Source organism: Bos mutus, chromosome 8 (assembly GCF_027580195.1).
Source record: "Bos mutus isolate GX-2022 chromosome 8, NWIPB_WYAK_1.1, whole genome shotgun sequence".
Lineage (NCBI taxonomy): Eukaryota > Metazoa > Chordata > Mammalia > Artiodactyla > Bovidae > Bos > Bos mutus.
The window spans coordinates 14,250,095-14,267,232 of NC_091624.1; the positions used below are offsets into that span (position 1 = coordinate 14,250,095).

General features: G+C 45.0%; 1 protein-coding gene across 3 annotated transcripts in view; it reads left to right on the top strand.

Moving 5' to 3' along the window:
• Positions 1-17,138, top strand: part of FRRS1L (ferric chelate reductase 1 like) — a 34,465-nt gene continuing 17,327 nt past the window's right edge. For 2 of the 3 annotated variants that reach the window (XM_070375154.1, XM_070375155.1), the window contains exons 1-3: positions 1-320; positions 12,550-12,634; positions 14,742-14,880. In XM_070375154.1, the coding sequence (XP_070231255.1) occupies positions 95-320; positions 12,550-12,634; positions 14,742-14,880 (450 nt within the window). In that variant the 5' untranslated portion in view covers positions 1-94. Of the gene's footprint in view, positions 321-402; positions 544-12,549; positions 12,635-14,741; positions 14,881-17,138 lie in introns of those variants that run through there. The other variant, XR_011465042.1, reaches the window with a different exon arrangement.

A 17,138-nucleotide genomic window follows, 5' to 3' on the forward strand; every position in this document is an offset into this window, starting at 1 on the left:
CGGACGCGTGCTGGCGGCGACGCAGTCCCGGCCCCGCGCCCGCGGCGCCCCCGCTGCGGCCCGAGCGGCCTGGCTGCGGGATCCGTGCGCAGCGATGGCGCGGTCGCGCCGGTCCTGGGTGCAGCTGCTGTTGCTCCTGCTGGCCGGGCCGGCCGCCTGTGCAGCCAGCCCGGCGGACGACGGCGCGGGCCCGGGGGGCCGGGGACCCCGGGGCCGTGCGCGGGGGGACTCGAGCGCCGACGAGGCGGTGCCGCGCCACGACTCCTCCTACGGTACCTTCGCCGGGGAGTTCTACGACCTGCGCTACCTGTCCGAGGAGGGTGAGGCTGCGGGAGGATGAGGGGCTGCGGGAGCGGAGACCCGGGATGGGGGACGGAGGCGGCAGGAGTGGGGTGGGGGGCGGGGAATCGGTTAGGAGGCGAATGGAGGCTCCGCTGGCTCAGCCGAGGCCCGACCGCGGAGCACAAGGCTCGCCTTGCCCATCGGCCTGGAGAAGAGATCCGGAGAGCTGTCAGCGCCTTCCACTCGCTGCTGGCTTTACAGGTGGGGAGACTGAGGCCGGGAGGGAGGTGGTCAGCCAAGTCCTGCGAACCTGCGGACAGGGGGGGCTGAGTCAAACCCCCCGCCCCCTCCGCTCCCTGCTCTCCCCGCTCCCCCCCCAGTTTTCAGCGTCTGTCTGTGACAGGGATGGGGTAGTGGATGGTAAGGGAGGAGACTGTCATCTGGCCTAGAGTGTGTGAAATCAGAGTAGCTGGTGGGAAGCCCAAGTCCCCTCTTAAAGAGAGATTGCCTTGTTTCCTCCATGTCTGTATTGACCTAAATTTGCCGTGGCTAGTGTCCCAACTTCAGCGTTCTGTTCCTGCTCGCTGCCCAGCCCCCCAAGAGCTGGGTCACACCTCCTTCCCCACTTCCAGCCCCCTTCAGTACTGTTTTCCCACATGTCATGGACCCCTAGTGTGAGCCACCATCGTTGGGGTCTCCTGGGTCCAGCAATTGGGGGTTTGTCATGCAGACCTCCCTGCACAGGCAATATTTCAGTGAGCACAAAAGCTTATCTGATTCTCTTCAGAAGGAATGGAAACTGGCTTCTTATTTCTGCTGTTTGGAAAGTGATTTTCCTTTTTTCTGCTAAGAGGAATATCTAAGAATCAAGTTGGGGTTTGAAATGTTGTCTGTCCCAGCAGCCAATACGATGCTGGGTGCATCTGTTATTTGGGATTAAGTTTAGCTACCTACAACAAACACACATTAACAACACAAGTAAGATAGAAGTTCCTCTGTTACATAAAGAAATCCAGAAGCAGGCAGTCTAGAACTGGTCATCTGAGACTCTAATCCTGGTCTTCTGCTTCTTCACAACTCTTAGTTTGTAACTTCATGGCCCAAAATGGCTGCTTGATCACCAGCCATTACATTCACTTTCCAGACAGCGGGAAAGAAGTGGGAAGAAGAAGGTCACTGACTATAAAAAGATTACTCAGAAATCCCATGAAACAATTCCACTTACACTTCATTAGCCACAACCTAGTCATGTGCTCACACATAGGTGCAAAGGAGACTGGGAAATGTTGCCTTTTAGCTGGAAAGGAATATGACTAGTTCAAAAACTGGACTTACTGTATTCTATGGAGAAATGGAGTTGGGGAAATAGATTGGTTGGGTAGATGCTTACCTGTTGAAACAGGGACCCCCAACTTATAGTGGCTTAAATAAGATAGCTTATTTTTCTCTCACGAGTCTGACTGTCTAGACTGGTAGGTCAGCTCTGTTCCACAATGTCATTCAGAGACCTAGGTTCCTTCCTTGTTGTTCCTGCATGCCCTAAGGCTTTGTCCTCATCCACGTGGAAGTCATGTTGCTTGCATGGATTCTTTCAAGCTGGAGGAAATGAGAAAGAGAGGAAGCTCAGGACAAGCAGTTACCTTTTAGGCTGGTTGCACAAATCCCTGTTATTCACATTCGTTTGGCAAGAACCTAATCATACGACTTAGCTGCATGGGAGGCTTGATAGTGGATTCTTCTAGTTGGGCAGCCATGTGGCCAGGGAGAAGGAGAGTGCAGGGGCAGGGTAGAAGGACAGCAAGCAGAGTCGAATCTACGGCTCTGAGAAAGAATGCACAGTACAGGACTTCCCTGGTGCTTCAGTGGTTAAGAATCCACCTGCCAATGCAGAGAGAGGACAGGGGTTTGATCCCTGATCCCATATGTGGCAGGGCTGCCAAGCCCATGCGCCACAACTACTGAGCCTGTACTCTGGAACCCATGAGCTGCAGTTACTGAGCCCACGTGCCCTAGAGCCCATGCTCCACAAGAGAAGCTGCTGCAGTAAGAAGCCCACGCACCACAACTAGAGAGAAGCCCTGCTCGCTTCAACTGGAGAAAGCCTGTGCGCAGCCACAAAAACCCAAAGCAACCCCAAAACAAAGGCTACATGGTATTAATACAAAAGCCATCTCTTTCTGAAAGCATTTAATACATAGTGATGCTGTTCATAGTCTGCTTAGCACACGGCCAGGTGACTCAGAGGTGGCATGTGAGAAGTTATATTCTCATTGGGCACCTGCTCTCTAATGGAGGACAAGGTCAGATTCCATGTCAGTTTGTATATGCAGAGAGAATGGAGTTAGTTGTGTAGTCCAGGCAGTTTTATGAACGTGGACACCAGGTGGGCTGCAGCCCTGAGAAAGGCTTTATAGAGTTGAACCAGGAAGTCTAGGAGACTCTGGTGAGACGGAAGGGGGAGGCACTGAGGTGAGGTGACCCCACGGGGTAAAAGGCCTGGGATCGGTTTACAGATTGCTAGTTTGTCCGCTTGCCACCCTTGACCATTCTGCACATGCTGCCTGAAGCCTGGCTCTAACCCTCAAAAATCTGTGATAGTTCCAGCCTCCTCCCTGGATGAAGCTTCATCTCCTATACCTGGAATTTTCTCTCCGACTCAACTTTCTTTTACAGCCATCTCTCACTCCCTGTCACCCTTGCACTGAGCCTTCCTTGTCCACTTTGCTCCTTTCTTTGACCATTTTGCTTATCTTCAAAGGCTGACCCTACAACCATCTGGTGGATGCTAGTGGGGATGTCTGTGGGGTAAGCCTCTTAGGGGTTAGCACCTCTCCCAGATTACCCTGGACCTAGGCTTTAGCCTTGTGGGTCCTGAGTAGAGACTTTCCCAAGATCCTCAGAAATCATCAGTGACACTGCCTTAAAGGGGTGCTGACAGAGAGGGAGAAGCAGAACCAGGGGATGTCCCAGAAGGGTGTCCCACCCAGAAGGTAAAGGAAAAGAGGGCATCAGAAAGTGTCCTGTGCCATGGGGAGGCCCAGGGAAGACTTAAAGTAGTTGACAGATTCAGAAAATGAGAGGCAATGGGCAAGTTCTCCTGGGATGAATTCAGTGGAGAAGGAAGGAGGGAGCCTAGTTGATGGTGAAGGAAGTGGCAAGTAAAGAGGTGGGAATAGTACCTTTAAACTATTCTTTCTTTCTGTCAGTGCAAGTGGGGTTATCTTTTTCTAGTGATTGGGCTACTTGTTTTCTCTTTGCAGGGTACCCCCTTCTCAGGTTGAAAATTGCCAACAGATTGAATTAAAAAAAAAAAAAAAGCAGCCTGGTAGTGTGAAATCAGAAAAAGGGAATTAGAATAATGGAATAGAGAATTTCCTGAAACTATAGGACAGCCCAGTGACCATTATCTACCTTGTTCAGAGACCATTTCTCCAGTGTCCAGATTGTGCAAGACCCCCAGGCCAGAGAGTGAACACTGGCCAATTTGATGTTTCTAATCACCTCCTGAAATGTCTGTTTTTTAAACTTTAGTTATGTTTTGATTTAATGATGCTAGTTTTCAGAATTCTTGGGGGCTCCCACTGTCTTAGCCCATACTACTCTTCCTTACAGTCCCAGCTCAAATGCCACCTCTTTCAGGGAGTCTTCCCTGATTTTTCCTCCCATTCTCTGCTGTTAGGCAAGGTATTTTCCCACAGCACACTATCTAACCCTGCTGTGACCCTTGAACTCTCTGTGGTTGAGTTTGGATAGGTTCTTGGTGCTTGAATCCTATAATTCATACCTTTTCCCCTTGAGATTCTCAAGCCAGAATCTATGTATTCAATACATAGATACAATACATAGATACAATTCTATGTATAACAATAGAATATAAAACAGATTACTGCATGATTATGGGCAAACCTCCTGTTCTGAGGGTTCTCTAAAAAGAAAATCAAATTGGGCATTGAAAGTGAAAGTGTTAGTCGCTCAGTCATGTCCAACTTGTTGCAACCCCATGGATTGTAGCCCACCAGGATCCTCTGTCCATGGAATTCTCTGGGCAAAAATGCTGGAGTGGGTTGCTATGCCCTTCTCCAGGGGATCTTCCCAATCTAGGGGTTGAACCTGGGTCTCCTGCACTGCAGGTGAATTCTTTACTGTCTGAGCCACCAGGGAAGCATGTATACTAAGATTAAAAAGACAGCTTCCCAACATGGGTACATGCTATAGTATCTATTCATTTGTACTTTGGTTTGAACAAAGATAGCATCACCTTGTTCGGTGAAAAAGTAGAAACTGTATATATACTGTTTCGGGGCAGAAAAATAAAAACAAATAACTGCTACTGCTGCTAAGTCGCTTCAGTCGTGTCCGACTCTGTGCGACCCCAGAGACGGCAGCCCACCAGGCTCCCCCGTCCCTGGGATTCTCCAGGCAAGAACACTGGAGTGGGTTGCCATTTCCTTCTCCAATGCATGAAAATGAAAAGTGAAAGTGAAGTCGCTTAGTCGTCCCGACTCTTCGAGACCCCATGGACTGCAGCCTACCAGGCTCCTCTGTCCATGGATTTTCCAGGCAAGAGTACTGGAGTGGGATGCCATTGCCTTCTCCGAAAACAAATAACAGAAAGGGTAAATAATTTAAAGGTAAATAATCTAAATTAATTATCTCCATGAATCTAGCCCAGTTGTAACACTGATTCGTGCTTTTAGTAAGTGCTTACTATGTGCCAGTCCCTGTCCTAAATACCATATCCATATTAACTTTATTCTTTAGGGCAACGCTCTGACTTAGACACTCTTGCCATTCCCACTTTAGAATTAAGGGAACTGGCCTACAGAAGATTTAAATATTGTAGCTAAAGTCACACAGCTAGAAAGTAGCAGAGAACTGGGTGGGTTTGTTGATTGACCTTATGGATAAGGTGGTACAAGATGCTGACCTGCTCTGGGAAATGCAATTAAACAGATAGGATGGGGCATTTTCATGGGCAAATCTGAGAAGAGGGGCTTGGAAGTGATGGGGTAGTCCGTTGGGAGCGGCAGGTTCCTGAGTGATGGAGTGCTGCGACGAAAGCTTTGCTGAACAGACTTCACGGGGGTGGAATGTTCCATTTTACAGAGCCCCTTGACATTTTCACTTCGCTGTGTGGCTCTGCTAAGCAGAAGTGATTCAGACAGTCCAGAAAGAGAAAGTGGCTGATGCAGCCACTCTTGGAGATGCGAACAGATGATTTCTGGTTAAAACTTCACAAGGAATTAAGTACTAAATTAATACCTGAGAGCTATGATCCAAGGAGTTAATTAGAAGCAATAAATAGCAAACCAGAAGCCATTAACCACCCAGTGGAGTATGGCAAAACAGGCTCAAGGGATTGCAAAAGAGGAATGGATAGTGGCTGCGAGTTCGACAAGAATGGAAACCACAAAAGTATGTTGAGAACCTGAAAAATGAACCAAGAAAATAAGTGCCTCTTGTGTGATAGGAATAGCTGAAGGGAGAAAAAAAATGGCTTTAATCCTGCTTCAAAACAGAATAGTTATTGGGGGGTTTACAGGACACATGTGAGAAGAAGGGAAGTGAAAGAGAAAAAAAATTTTGGCCCCAAGCCAATCTTATTTGGTCTTAACCCAAATTTTAATTTTAGATAAAGAGAGAGGGGGGGAAAAAAAAACACTAAAATGGAAAGTGGAGGGAAAGTAATAAATAAACAAAAACATAAAAAAACAGTAATAAGGTACTTCCCTGGTGGTCCAGTGGTTAAGCATCTGCCTTCCAATCCCGGGGATGCAGCTGCGATCCCTGGGAACTGTGTGCCACGGGACAGCTAAGCCCGTGTGCTACTAGAGAAGCCCCCATGCGCCACAGGTAGAGAAAATCCCAAGCACTGCCACGATGACCCAGGGCAGCCAAAATTAAAAATAAGTAAATAAAAAATGTAAAACCAATAATAATTTTTAAAGTGGGAGCATGGACAAAGCTAAGGGGAGAATGAGAAGCTGGCCCGTCTGGGTATCCGACCCATATTTCTCAGGAAGATGACGGAGCGTGAGAAGTAGGAGAGGGTGGGGAGAGGCCAGTCAAGGTCTCCAAGGAGCACTGTGACAAGATCCGATTGCTGTTTTAGAAACCTGGCAGGCAGTGGAAGAATTAGAAGGGAAGTAGGGAAATCAGAGCGGAGGTGGTACAATAGCCAAGAAGCTGGCTCGGGTTTCAGGAGTGGGAATGAAAGGAATGGTGGTGGAGAAAGTGTTCCAGGTGGAGGAATCTAGGGTTTCAGGGTTGGGAGACTGGGGAGGGTGGTGGGATTCTTCACTAAGACAGAAAACATAGGAGGAAGACCATTTGGGAGGTGTTGGGCGCCTGGAATCGCTTTGCTCGTGTAATGTCCAGGCGGAAACCCCTGAGGCAGCTGATGGTTGGGCTTAAATGTTGATATGGGAACAGGAGAAATGCCAAAAAAAATGTGAGGTTAGAAAAAGAATAACTCTAAAGAAAATCAGAGGAAAGAAATAATAAAGATGCGCAGTATTCAATGGAATAGAAACCAAATATTCAGTGCATGTGTGCCAAGTCGCTTCAGTTGTGGCTGACCCTTTGCAACCCCATGGACTGTAGCCCACCAGGCTCCTCTCTCCATGGGATGCTCCAGGCAAGAATACTGGAGTGGGTTGCAAAGAGGATCAAAAAAGTAAAAAATGATTTTTTGAAAATACAAATGAAAGGGTTATCCAGAGAATCAGAACTGATAGGGTGTGTGTGTGTGTGTGTGTGTGTGTGTGTGTGTGTGTATGTGTGTAGATGGGAGAGAGTGTGTAGATGAAAGAGAGACCAATAGAGAAATTTGTTTTAAGGACTTGGCTCACACAATTTTGGAGGTTGGCAAGTCCAGAATCTGCAGGGCGGGCTGGCAGGCTGGAGCTCCAAGAGAGAGCCAATGTTGTAGTTCAAGGCTGAAGGCCATCTGCCACAGAATTCACTCTTCTTGGGGAATGTCAGTCTTTTTGTTCTCCCCAGCTGGGGGAGAAGCCTGCCCACATTATGGAAGGCAATCTGTTTTACTCAGAGTCCACTGATTTAAAATGTTAAATGTTTGTCTCATCCAAAAACACTCTTACAGAAACATCCAGAATATTGTTTGACTGTATATCTGGGCACCTGGCCCAGCCAAGTTGACCCATAAAATTAACTATCACAATAGGATGCTGACAAAATTGATCAAGAGAAAAAGAGAGAAGACAGACCATGTTAGGAATGGAAGAAAAAGGGGAAATAACCCTAGACGTGTGTGTGTGCTCAATCGCTAAATCGTGTCCAACTCTTTGTGACCCCTATGGACTATAGCCGGCCAGGTTCCTCTGTCCATGGGATTTCCCAGGCCAGAATACTGGAGCGGGTTGCATTTCCTTCTCCAGAGGATCTCCCTGACCCAAGGATTGAACCTGCATCTCCTGCATTGCAGGCGGATTCTTTACCACTAGCCACCTGGGAAGCTTATTAAGCCTAGACATAGCAGAGATTTAAAAGCTAGTACATTGCAACCCAACATTAAAAAGACAGCTAACCCTATTTAAAATGGAGAAAGGCTCTAAATAGACCTTTCTCCAAAGAAGATACACAAATAACCAATACGCACATGAAATTATACTCAACATCATTCGTCATTAAGGAAATGCAAATCACAATCATAACGAGATACTACTTCACATCTACTAGGCTGACTATAAAAATTTTAAAAAAGGACCCTTCCACAATACACTGCTGTAAGAATGTAAAATGGTACAGCTACTTTGGAAAATAATTTGATAGTTACTCACAAAGTTAAACATAGGAGTTATCATATGACATGGCAGTCCTACTCCAAGAGAACTTAAAACATATGTTCATACAAAAACTTGTGCACAGATGTTCATGGCAGCATTATTCATAGTAGCCAAAAAGTAGAAACAGCCCAACGGTCTGTCAACCTGTGAATAGATTAAAAACAGGTGGTATATCCATTCAATGGAGTGTTCTGTAAACGAAGAGAAATATCATTCATTCTGTGCACCTAGGGTACTTAAAATTAGAATTCTACAATCAAAATAATTTTCCAATAAATTTGTACAATGTGTGCAAAATAGATCCAATTGAATATCATTTTCTAGATGTCAGGATGACAACTGCTAATAAGATGTGGTTTCTACAAACACATTGTACTGGTAGTTAAGGATTAATACATTTAGTCTCTACCCAAAGGTTCAGTAGGAAAGCCAGAAACCAGTTTTTTAAGCTTTTTGAAAACCAGCCCAGATGACCAGCCCAGAGAGCTGTCTGAGAAGGTGTTGGGGGACTACAGAAGCAGAAAGGGAGCTCAGAGAAAGTCACTGTGGGAAGCAGCTGCCAGCCCTGGGGCTGAGGGAGCAGAGAAAAGGGCTTGGGGTTTTGAGAACCTGGGAGCTCAGACAAGGGCCCTCAGCCCAGAGGTTCACCCATCCTCTGAGAGTGGGCTGTCTGCCCAGCTAATGCTGGTTCCTTTGATGAGGCTGGTTCTGGGAGTCTAGAAAACAGCTAGAAAAGAAAAAGAAAAAAGGCTGGAAACTCAAACCAATTGCCACTGCAAGGATGAAGTGGAGTTGCTGAGGACTTGCTGATTGGACGGCTGTCAAACAGGAACAAATGGTCTTGTTTTGGCAGATCCTCCTGCCTCCCAGCCTCCCTCTAATGTTTCCTTTTGGCAGAACCTAGCCAGCTGGCAGAGGAGAAATATGGTTTGCAGAGTCCTAGCCCATCCTAGAGCTGACTGTAGAGGCTGGGCTGTAGCTGAGATATAGGAGCTTATAAATTGGCATGTGGTCCCAATTGACTTTATTCCAAATAGGGAGATCATTTAATTTCAGGAAAAAAAAAATATTGCTCTGCTTATCTTCTGATACCAAACCCAGCTGTTGTCTTGAAATTCAGTTCTGGCACTCATGAGCCCAACATGAGTTAAAGGTTAAAGGGCATGGTCTGCAACAAGACTGTCCTCACTTCAGACCAGCTGGCTACCAATCCAAGGAGCACCCACAATCCCTCTCATGTTCTGTAATTCACTAGAATATCTCAGAGGATTCAGAAATGGGCTGTGCATACAGTTGTAGTTTTAGTACCAAGGAACTCAGGAACACTCAGAAACAGCCAATGAAGATGCACACAGGTCAGAGTCTGGGAGCCCACAAATGCAGTTTTCATGTCCTGTCCTGGAAGGAAATATTCTTCTCCATGGAATCAGGACTTGTCACCCTCCTGGCACTTCAGTGTATTCACCAACCAGGAAGATGCATTCAGCTTCAGTGTCCAAAGTTTCTGTTGGGGTTTCATCACCTAAGCATTGCTGATTTAATCATTAGCTACATTATTGAACTCAATCTCCAGCCCTTATACCCTCGCCTCCTCCCTGCCCCAGGTGGGGCTGGCTCAAAGCCCCAAACCTGTACCCATGTGTTGGGTCTTTCCTAGTGACCAGCCTCCATCCTGAGTGATCTTATCTCTTAGCATAAAAGCAGGTGTGATCCCAAGGGGCTCAGGAATAACAAAGACCCACTGGGAAATTCCAAGGATTTAGAGTCTCTCTCCCTCCCAGCCAGGAACCAGGAACAAAAACCCATCCAATTCTTTATTACACAGCATCCTCCCTGGTTATATTTTATACAGGACTTCCCTGGTGGTCCAGTGGCTCAGAATCCACCTGCCAATGCAGGGGACACAGGTTCTATCCCTGGTCTGGGAAGATTCCACACGCCAAAGGACAACGAAGCCCACACACCACAACTACTGAGCCAGCGTGCTGCAACTGCTGAAACAGGCTCTCTAGAGCCTGTACTCTGCAGCAAGAGAAGCCACCACTACAAGTCCACGCCGCGCAACTGGAGAGCAGCCGCTGTTCGCTGCAGCTAGAGAAAGCCCACCCACAGCAGCAAAGACCCACTGCAGCCAAAAATAAATAACTTTTAACAACATCTTACAAAATGAGAGAAACGTGACATGATTAAATGATGCCGAAATTCATTTGACAACCTAAGTTCTCATTCCAAGATTTAGAAGCATATAAGATAAAAGGGAATCAGTGCTAGCAAAACCCCGACAAACGAGCCATTTGCCAACACTAAATAAGCTAGTTCAGTACATTTATAAGTAACCTTTGTTCTAAAACTTGCTCTTACTTGGAGCTTAGAAACCCATTCTTCTAAAGATAATCTTACCCAATGGTCAGTTTAAAAATGTAACAGTAATAATAAACCAGTAATAATAATGACTGGCGTTGATTGAGCTGGAAACCTGCTGCATGCTGATGAATGATTCTAGATGCTAGAAAGTATAATGGAGGAGGATGGGGAACCTTAGTCAGAAACATGACGTGGGATTATCTCTTGCAGACACCTCTAGAATCTTAGCCAACATAGGTAGTCGTTGCATTCCTGGATAAATATCCTGAGAAAAAAAAAGTCCACGGCATTGTAGTGAAAGCTAAAAGGAAGACTGTATAGGAAGATGCTTGACATAGTTGTAGCATTGAACTCAATAAATACCAAAACTCATCCAAGGCAGAACTCAGTCTATAGTACTGAAGTGGACACAGGACTTAGCATAAAACAAGCATGAAAGTAGAAAAAGGAATGCATTTTGCCCAAGTACTTAAGGATGGTGAGAAGGTAGGGTTGTACTTTAGCATTTGATCAACATGTAGGGTACTCAGCCTAGAGGGGTAAGGTGGAGGAGGGGTGGGAGGGAGGCTGAAGAGGGAGGGAATATATGTATACTTATAGCTAATTCAGAGACATTACTTTGCCAACAAAGGTCCGGCTAGTCAAGGCTATGGTTTTTCCAGTGGTCATGTGTGGATGTGAGCGTTGGACTGTGAAGGAGGCTGAGTGCCGAAGAATTGATGCTTTTGAACTGTGGTGTTGGAGAAGACTCTTGAGAGTCCCTTGGACTGCAAGGAGATCCAACCAGTCCATTCTGAAGGAGATCAGCCCTGGGATTTCTTTGGAAGGACTGATGCTAAAGCTGAAACTCCAGTACTTTGGCCACCTCATGTGAAGAGTTGACTCATTGGAAAAAGAGTCTGATGCTGGGAGGGATTGGGGGCAGGAGGAGAAGGGGATGACAGAGGATGAGATGGCTGGATGGCATCACTGACTCGATGGACGTGAGTCTGAGTGAACTCCGGGAGTTGGTGATGGACAGGGAGGCCTGGTGTGCTGCGATTCATGGGGTTGCAAAGAGTCGGACACGACTGAGCGACTGAACTGAACTGAACTGATAGCTAATTCACATTGTACAGCAGAAACCAGCAGAACATTGTAAAGCAGTTATCTTCCAATTAAAAAAAAAAAGATCTAGGGTAGTAGAAATGAACACAAAACGTACAGATATAAACCAGGCAAGTGTGACCTGTTGGTCTTTAAGTATAATTTAATGAAACAAAGTAAACAAAACCTCGTTTAAAAAAGCATTACAAATCACAAAAGACTTCAGAATAGTGAGAAAATAAAAACTAATACAATAATTTTTTAAAAGTGTATTTACATTGCCTAATATCTATGGGTGATTTAATTGATTCGTTGCATAATCATTTCAATGTCCAGTGCCAGGCAGTGTGCTGGGCAGAGAATACCAGATGAATCACACACAATTCCTGTGTACACGGAGTGAACAGCCTAGAATAAAAATATTTGTGGGCACAAACTGGAAACGCAGTGTAGGCTCTCCTTTGACTTGTGGTTGAAAGCATTATGATGTTAAGTCATCTTACAAGAAAGATGCATGAAATGATGGGATTAACAAATTTCTATGAGATATGAAAATGTCCTCTACAGCTTGATGAAAAACAAGTTCACAGAAACAGAGAGATCCTATTGTAATATATAGCTGTAAATGGAAAGCCTCTGCTATCAAATAGAGAATTGTTCATTCTTTCTCTTAGAGCAGGTGTATGGAATAAAACTCTCTTTTCATGCTTTCAGTGGACACTGGTGAGCCAGTGCTTATGATGTTATGTCTTCTCTCAGTACCCCAGGCACCCTACCTGTAAGTGAGGAGAAAGCCCTTTCTCAGTTAACACATAGGCTGGGTTCAAAGATGTGTGCCCCACACCTGCCCTCATGAAGAGGGTGATTAGGCATCAACTGAGCTGTTTTCTGAGGCTTTGACCATTTCTAGACTCATGCGATAGAGAATAGTCAACCTACTAAAAAGTAGCTTTTCTCATTGGAAACGCTGTTCCTGGATTTTCTAACTTTATTTCTTCTCACTGGCCAGGTTACCCTTTCCCTACTGCTCCTCCTGTGGATCCATTTGCCAAAATCAAAGTGGATGACTGTGGAAAGACTAAGGGCTGCTTTAGGTTGGTAGATCTGTGAGTTGGAGAACTTTAAAGCTAAGACTTTGATTTGCTTCTCAAGGTAGTATTTAAATTGCATGCAGTTCACTCTCACCAGGGGCCCACACCCCTTATAACTTCAGCACGAATGTAACCTATTTCCAGAGGCCAGCCCAGGTTGCAGCCTTAAAGGCCTTGAGCTGTCTCACGCCCCTTGGCCCTAGAACTTACTTCTCTGGTTCGTTTATGACTTCATTTATGACTGTATGCCATTGACTTGGGGGTCTAACCAGTTGGTTGTATGAAGAAGAATTACATGACAGAATTTGTCTCTGTTCATTCAGTACGGGTGTGGGCAGGACAGGCAATAATATTGGCTTGGCCCAAATATTCATTTGGGTTTTCCATAACATCTTACGGAAAAAAAAACCCAAACGAACATTTGGGGCAACCCAACAGATATGTCTAAGACCCAATTCCTTTTTAAAACAATAGTCATGACTGTGGATAGCTATATGATCCTAGCTAGTCAGTACGCACTGATTCTAGTGTCCAGCTAGTTATTTCAGATCTAGTGCCTGATTATTAGTAGTATTCTATCTGGATGTGATAGACTGGAGCTAGAAAACAGTTAGACAGTGACTTTCCATCTAGACAGCTCTGCTTTGTTTGAGAAAGCCTCCTTTTCTTTGAGTCCTTTATTTCCAAAAACAAATTGTCCTAGAGTAAAGATTTTGATTGCCATTGCAATGAATGTGTTTTTTTTTTTTTTTTTTGGTTTGGGACTCAAAGTCCAAGGACTAAAAACTGAATACAGGGGTTTTGAGTTTTTGGATTGCAAGAGTATTTCTAAGGAATTTTAAAAAATCTAGTGATACTATTGTTATTGAGGAAGATAGCCAACAATGAATAATTCTGGTGATTAGGGGATATTTTTGAGAAGAAAAGGAGTTTTAGTGCCCTGCTGGCTTCAGGGAGACTTGCTTTCTGGCCCACTCACTTAGCTTTGCTCACTCGTTGCAGCTTTTTCACTCCGGTTCCTGTGGTCTTGAGCTTACACCCCTTGCCAGCTACTCAGGGTACCTGCCTGCAAAACTGCATGTTCCCTGTCTCCCTCCTCCATCAGTACTTAGCAGCCTTGCATCCTATACCTTTAGATACCTTTTATCTGAGCTTAGATTATCCCATCCATTGCTGCAGTTTTCAGTCATTTCTGAAAGGCAGTATTCCTAAAACTAGGGCTTGCTGGTCCTCAAAGGATCCACAAGTTCTCTGTAAGAAAATTTAAATTCATGTTTTCATTGCAACGATGCTCCTTAAACGGATTAACGAATGCATAATCTGATTATCTGGATAAACATCTTACTTTAGTGTCTGAATTTTATTAGTCCCAAGCAGCTCAATAGAGCAAAGGCAGATTTTTTAAGTAAATGATGCATTCGCATCCAGTGAATATAAGTAAATGAGGCATTCGTTTGGTGCCCTGTATGTATAAGGGTTTTGGAGCAGTTCAAACAGATAAAAGTAGAGGAGAATGGAGTCGTGACTCGTAATAAGACACAGGCTCAAAATAAAGACCCTGCAGAGTTGAATCAGACATACCATGGAGGGGGGGGCGGTAAGCAGGAAGTCAGTTTCAGCCAATGACATCATTTTCCCCTGAATGCTATGAATTTAAAAGGTCCTGGTTTTGTAGTTTAATCTGTATTCAGTTTGTCCATTTTTGTTAATTGAAAATTTGTAAATGAAAAGAAATGGCAATCTAAATTATTTACATTATTAACTCAGGATTTTTTTGTTCTCTAAAAGGAGTCAGAAATAATTTGGTAATTGTGAATATTTGAGAAACTCTAATAAGATGTCGAGAACCCTGGCTAGGACTTGAGGCCCGTGCCACAGCTTGATTCACTCAGCAAGTCCCTTCTCATCTCTGGACCTTGTTTGTACATAGATAAAGAGGAGCAGATCATCTTTGCAGTCTCTGCTGGATGAAATTGTGATTTTGAGATCCCAGGGAGCAGAGATCTGATTCATATTGCTTAGCATTCTGCCTGACACAGAGATGCTCTCTTAATGTGTTTTGAAGACGTAGAGGCGGAAGCAGTAATACCTGTTTCGGTATACCCTATAGATACGGCAAACCGGGCTGTAATGCAGAAACCTGTGACTACTTCCTTAGCTACCGGATGATAGGGGCTGATGTGGAATTTGAGCTGAGTGCAGACACCGATGGTTGGGTTGCAGTTGGATTCTCTTCAGACAAGAAAATGGTAAGACACAAATCGTGGTGGAAGGTGATTTTTCTCTTCAGTCTGCTGTACCACTTTAGATTTTAGAGAACGAGTGTGGTTATGTTTCCCTAAGCACCCGTGCCACTTTTAAATGGGAGAAGCCAATTCCTGGTATTTGATTTTCTTTATCCAAGCAAGTAAATTGATCACAGCATGATAGCCATTATACTAGTTATGTCTCTCCGATTACAAGTTAAAAAAAAATAATTCAAGTTATTTTAAATGGAGAAGGAAGGGTTGGTTATGAGAGTATAGGGTATCTCCTGGTACTTGTATTCATTAGTTAATTCCACAGTCATGCTGCAAGAGAGCCCCACCAAACCACATGGCTGATAACAGTCAGCATTGATTTGTTGCTCACATGTGTATGGATTGGCTGGGACTCGGTTGCTTTTGGCTCCAGTCCATGGCTTGGATTCAGGTACTGTCTAATCATTCTGGAACCAGTGGCTCCCAAGGCATGTTTTTTTCATGGCAGAGGTAGAAACACAAGAGTCATCCAAGCTGATTTCAAACCTGTGTTCACATCACATCTGCTGGTAATACTCCATTGCCCAGAGTAAGTCGCCCAGCCTAACCCAGAATGAAGGGGCAGAGAAGTATCCTTCCCAACCAAGAGGCCTTGTGAAGGTGTAGATATATAATACGACAACAGGGGAGTGAAGAATTGGGCCCAACAATTTAATATTCCACATCATACCTTGTCAAGAATGCATCTGGCCCTCAGAAAGGACTGTGGACAGGAACAGGCAGGAACCCAGGTTGCTGTCCATTGCTTATCTCTGCTTCTCTCTGTGCCTCTGCCGCATTCTGCCCTCTTTCTTCCAGAGCCTCGTCATTTGCCATGCATTGTGCCAAGGTGCTTCCCAGACAGCCACACTTTCTTAGGCCATTGAACCTTTGCATGTGCGGCTGCTTTTTGGATAAGATGCTTCTCTTCATCTGGTCTGTTTTGAGGCTCTTAGAATGAGATGGGGGCAGCAAGAGTGGTGGGAAGGGCCCAGGTTTCAGGTATGTTTTGAAGGTAATACTGACAGGCTTTTGCCAGTGGATTGGACCTGGGTTATAGGTGGGTCATAAGAAGAGATTTGGGGATCAGGCTAAGCAATGAAAACTCCATTGAGTTTGGTTTTGGAGAGGTCGCTAGAAGAATGAGCTTCTCATTCCAGGCGGCAAAACAATGGGTCCACCTGGTAAGACTGCATGGATACTAGTCTACATCATTTGTCTCCTACTTCAGGGTCAACGGGAGAAAGAGTGGTTGTGTGCCATCCAACAGGCTGGCTTGCAGTGCAACTGACCATTTCTTGTCCAGGAATGGATTTGCACCCATGGTGCACTCACCCTTACCATTAGAGGGCTCAGAGGAGGGAGGTTGAGTAAGAAGCATCCAAATTTCATGTTTGACATTTTGCTATCTAAAGGCCTTCAAAATCTAGGTTTCTTTTTCTCTTCCTATTACTCTAAGAAGTACAGATTTAAAAATTTTCAAAACCTGATGCACAGGAAAAGCAAAATGGAACCTCTTTGTAATAGTCATTGACTATTTTTTTTTGGAAATAATGAATTGCTGATTTCTTTATTAGATTTTATTCTTTAGAGAGGTTTTAGGTTCAGCAAAACTGAAGAAGGTACAGAAAATTTCCATATACCCTGTCCCCACACATGCAGAGCCTCCCTCATTATCAGCATTCTCCACAGAGGGGTACATTTCTTATAGCTGATAAACACCTTTAACTTTTTAGTTTTTTTTTTTTTTTTAATGTTAATCCTATAGACAAGTTGCAGGAATAGGACCGTTGTCATTGTTGTCCGGTCACTCAGTCACGTCCAACTCTTTGCGACTCTGTGGACTGCCACATGCCAGTCTTCCGTCCTTTGCCACCTCCTGGAGTCTGCTCAAATTCATGTCCATTGAGTCGGTGATGCTGTCCAACCATCTCAGTCTCTGTTGCCCCCTTCTCCTTCCACTCTCAATCTTTCCCAGCATCAGGGTCTTTTCCAATGAGTTGGCTCTTTGCATCAGGTGGCTAAAGTATTGGAGTTTCAGCTGCAGTCATTCCAATGAATATTCAGGACTGATTTCCTTTAGGATTGACTGGTTTGATCTCTTTGCTATCCAAGGGACTCTCAGGAGTCTTCTCTGGCACCACAGTTTGAAAGCATCAGTTCTTCAGTGCTCAACCTTCTTTGTGGCCCAACTCGCACATCTGTACATGACCACTGGAAAAACCATG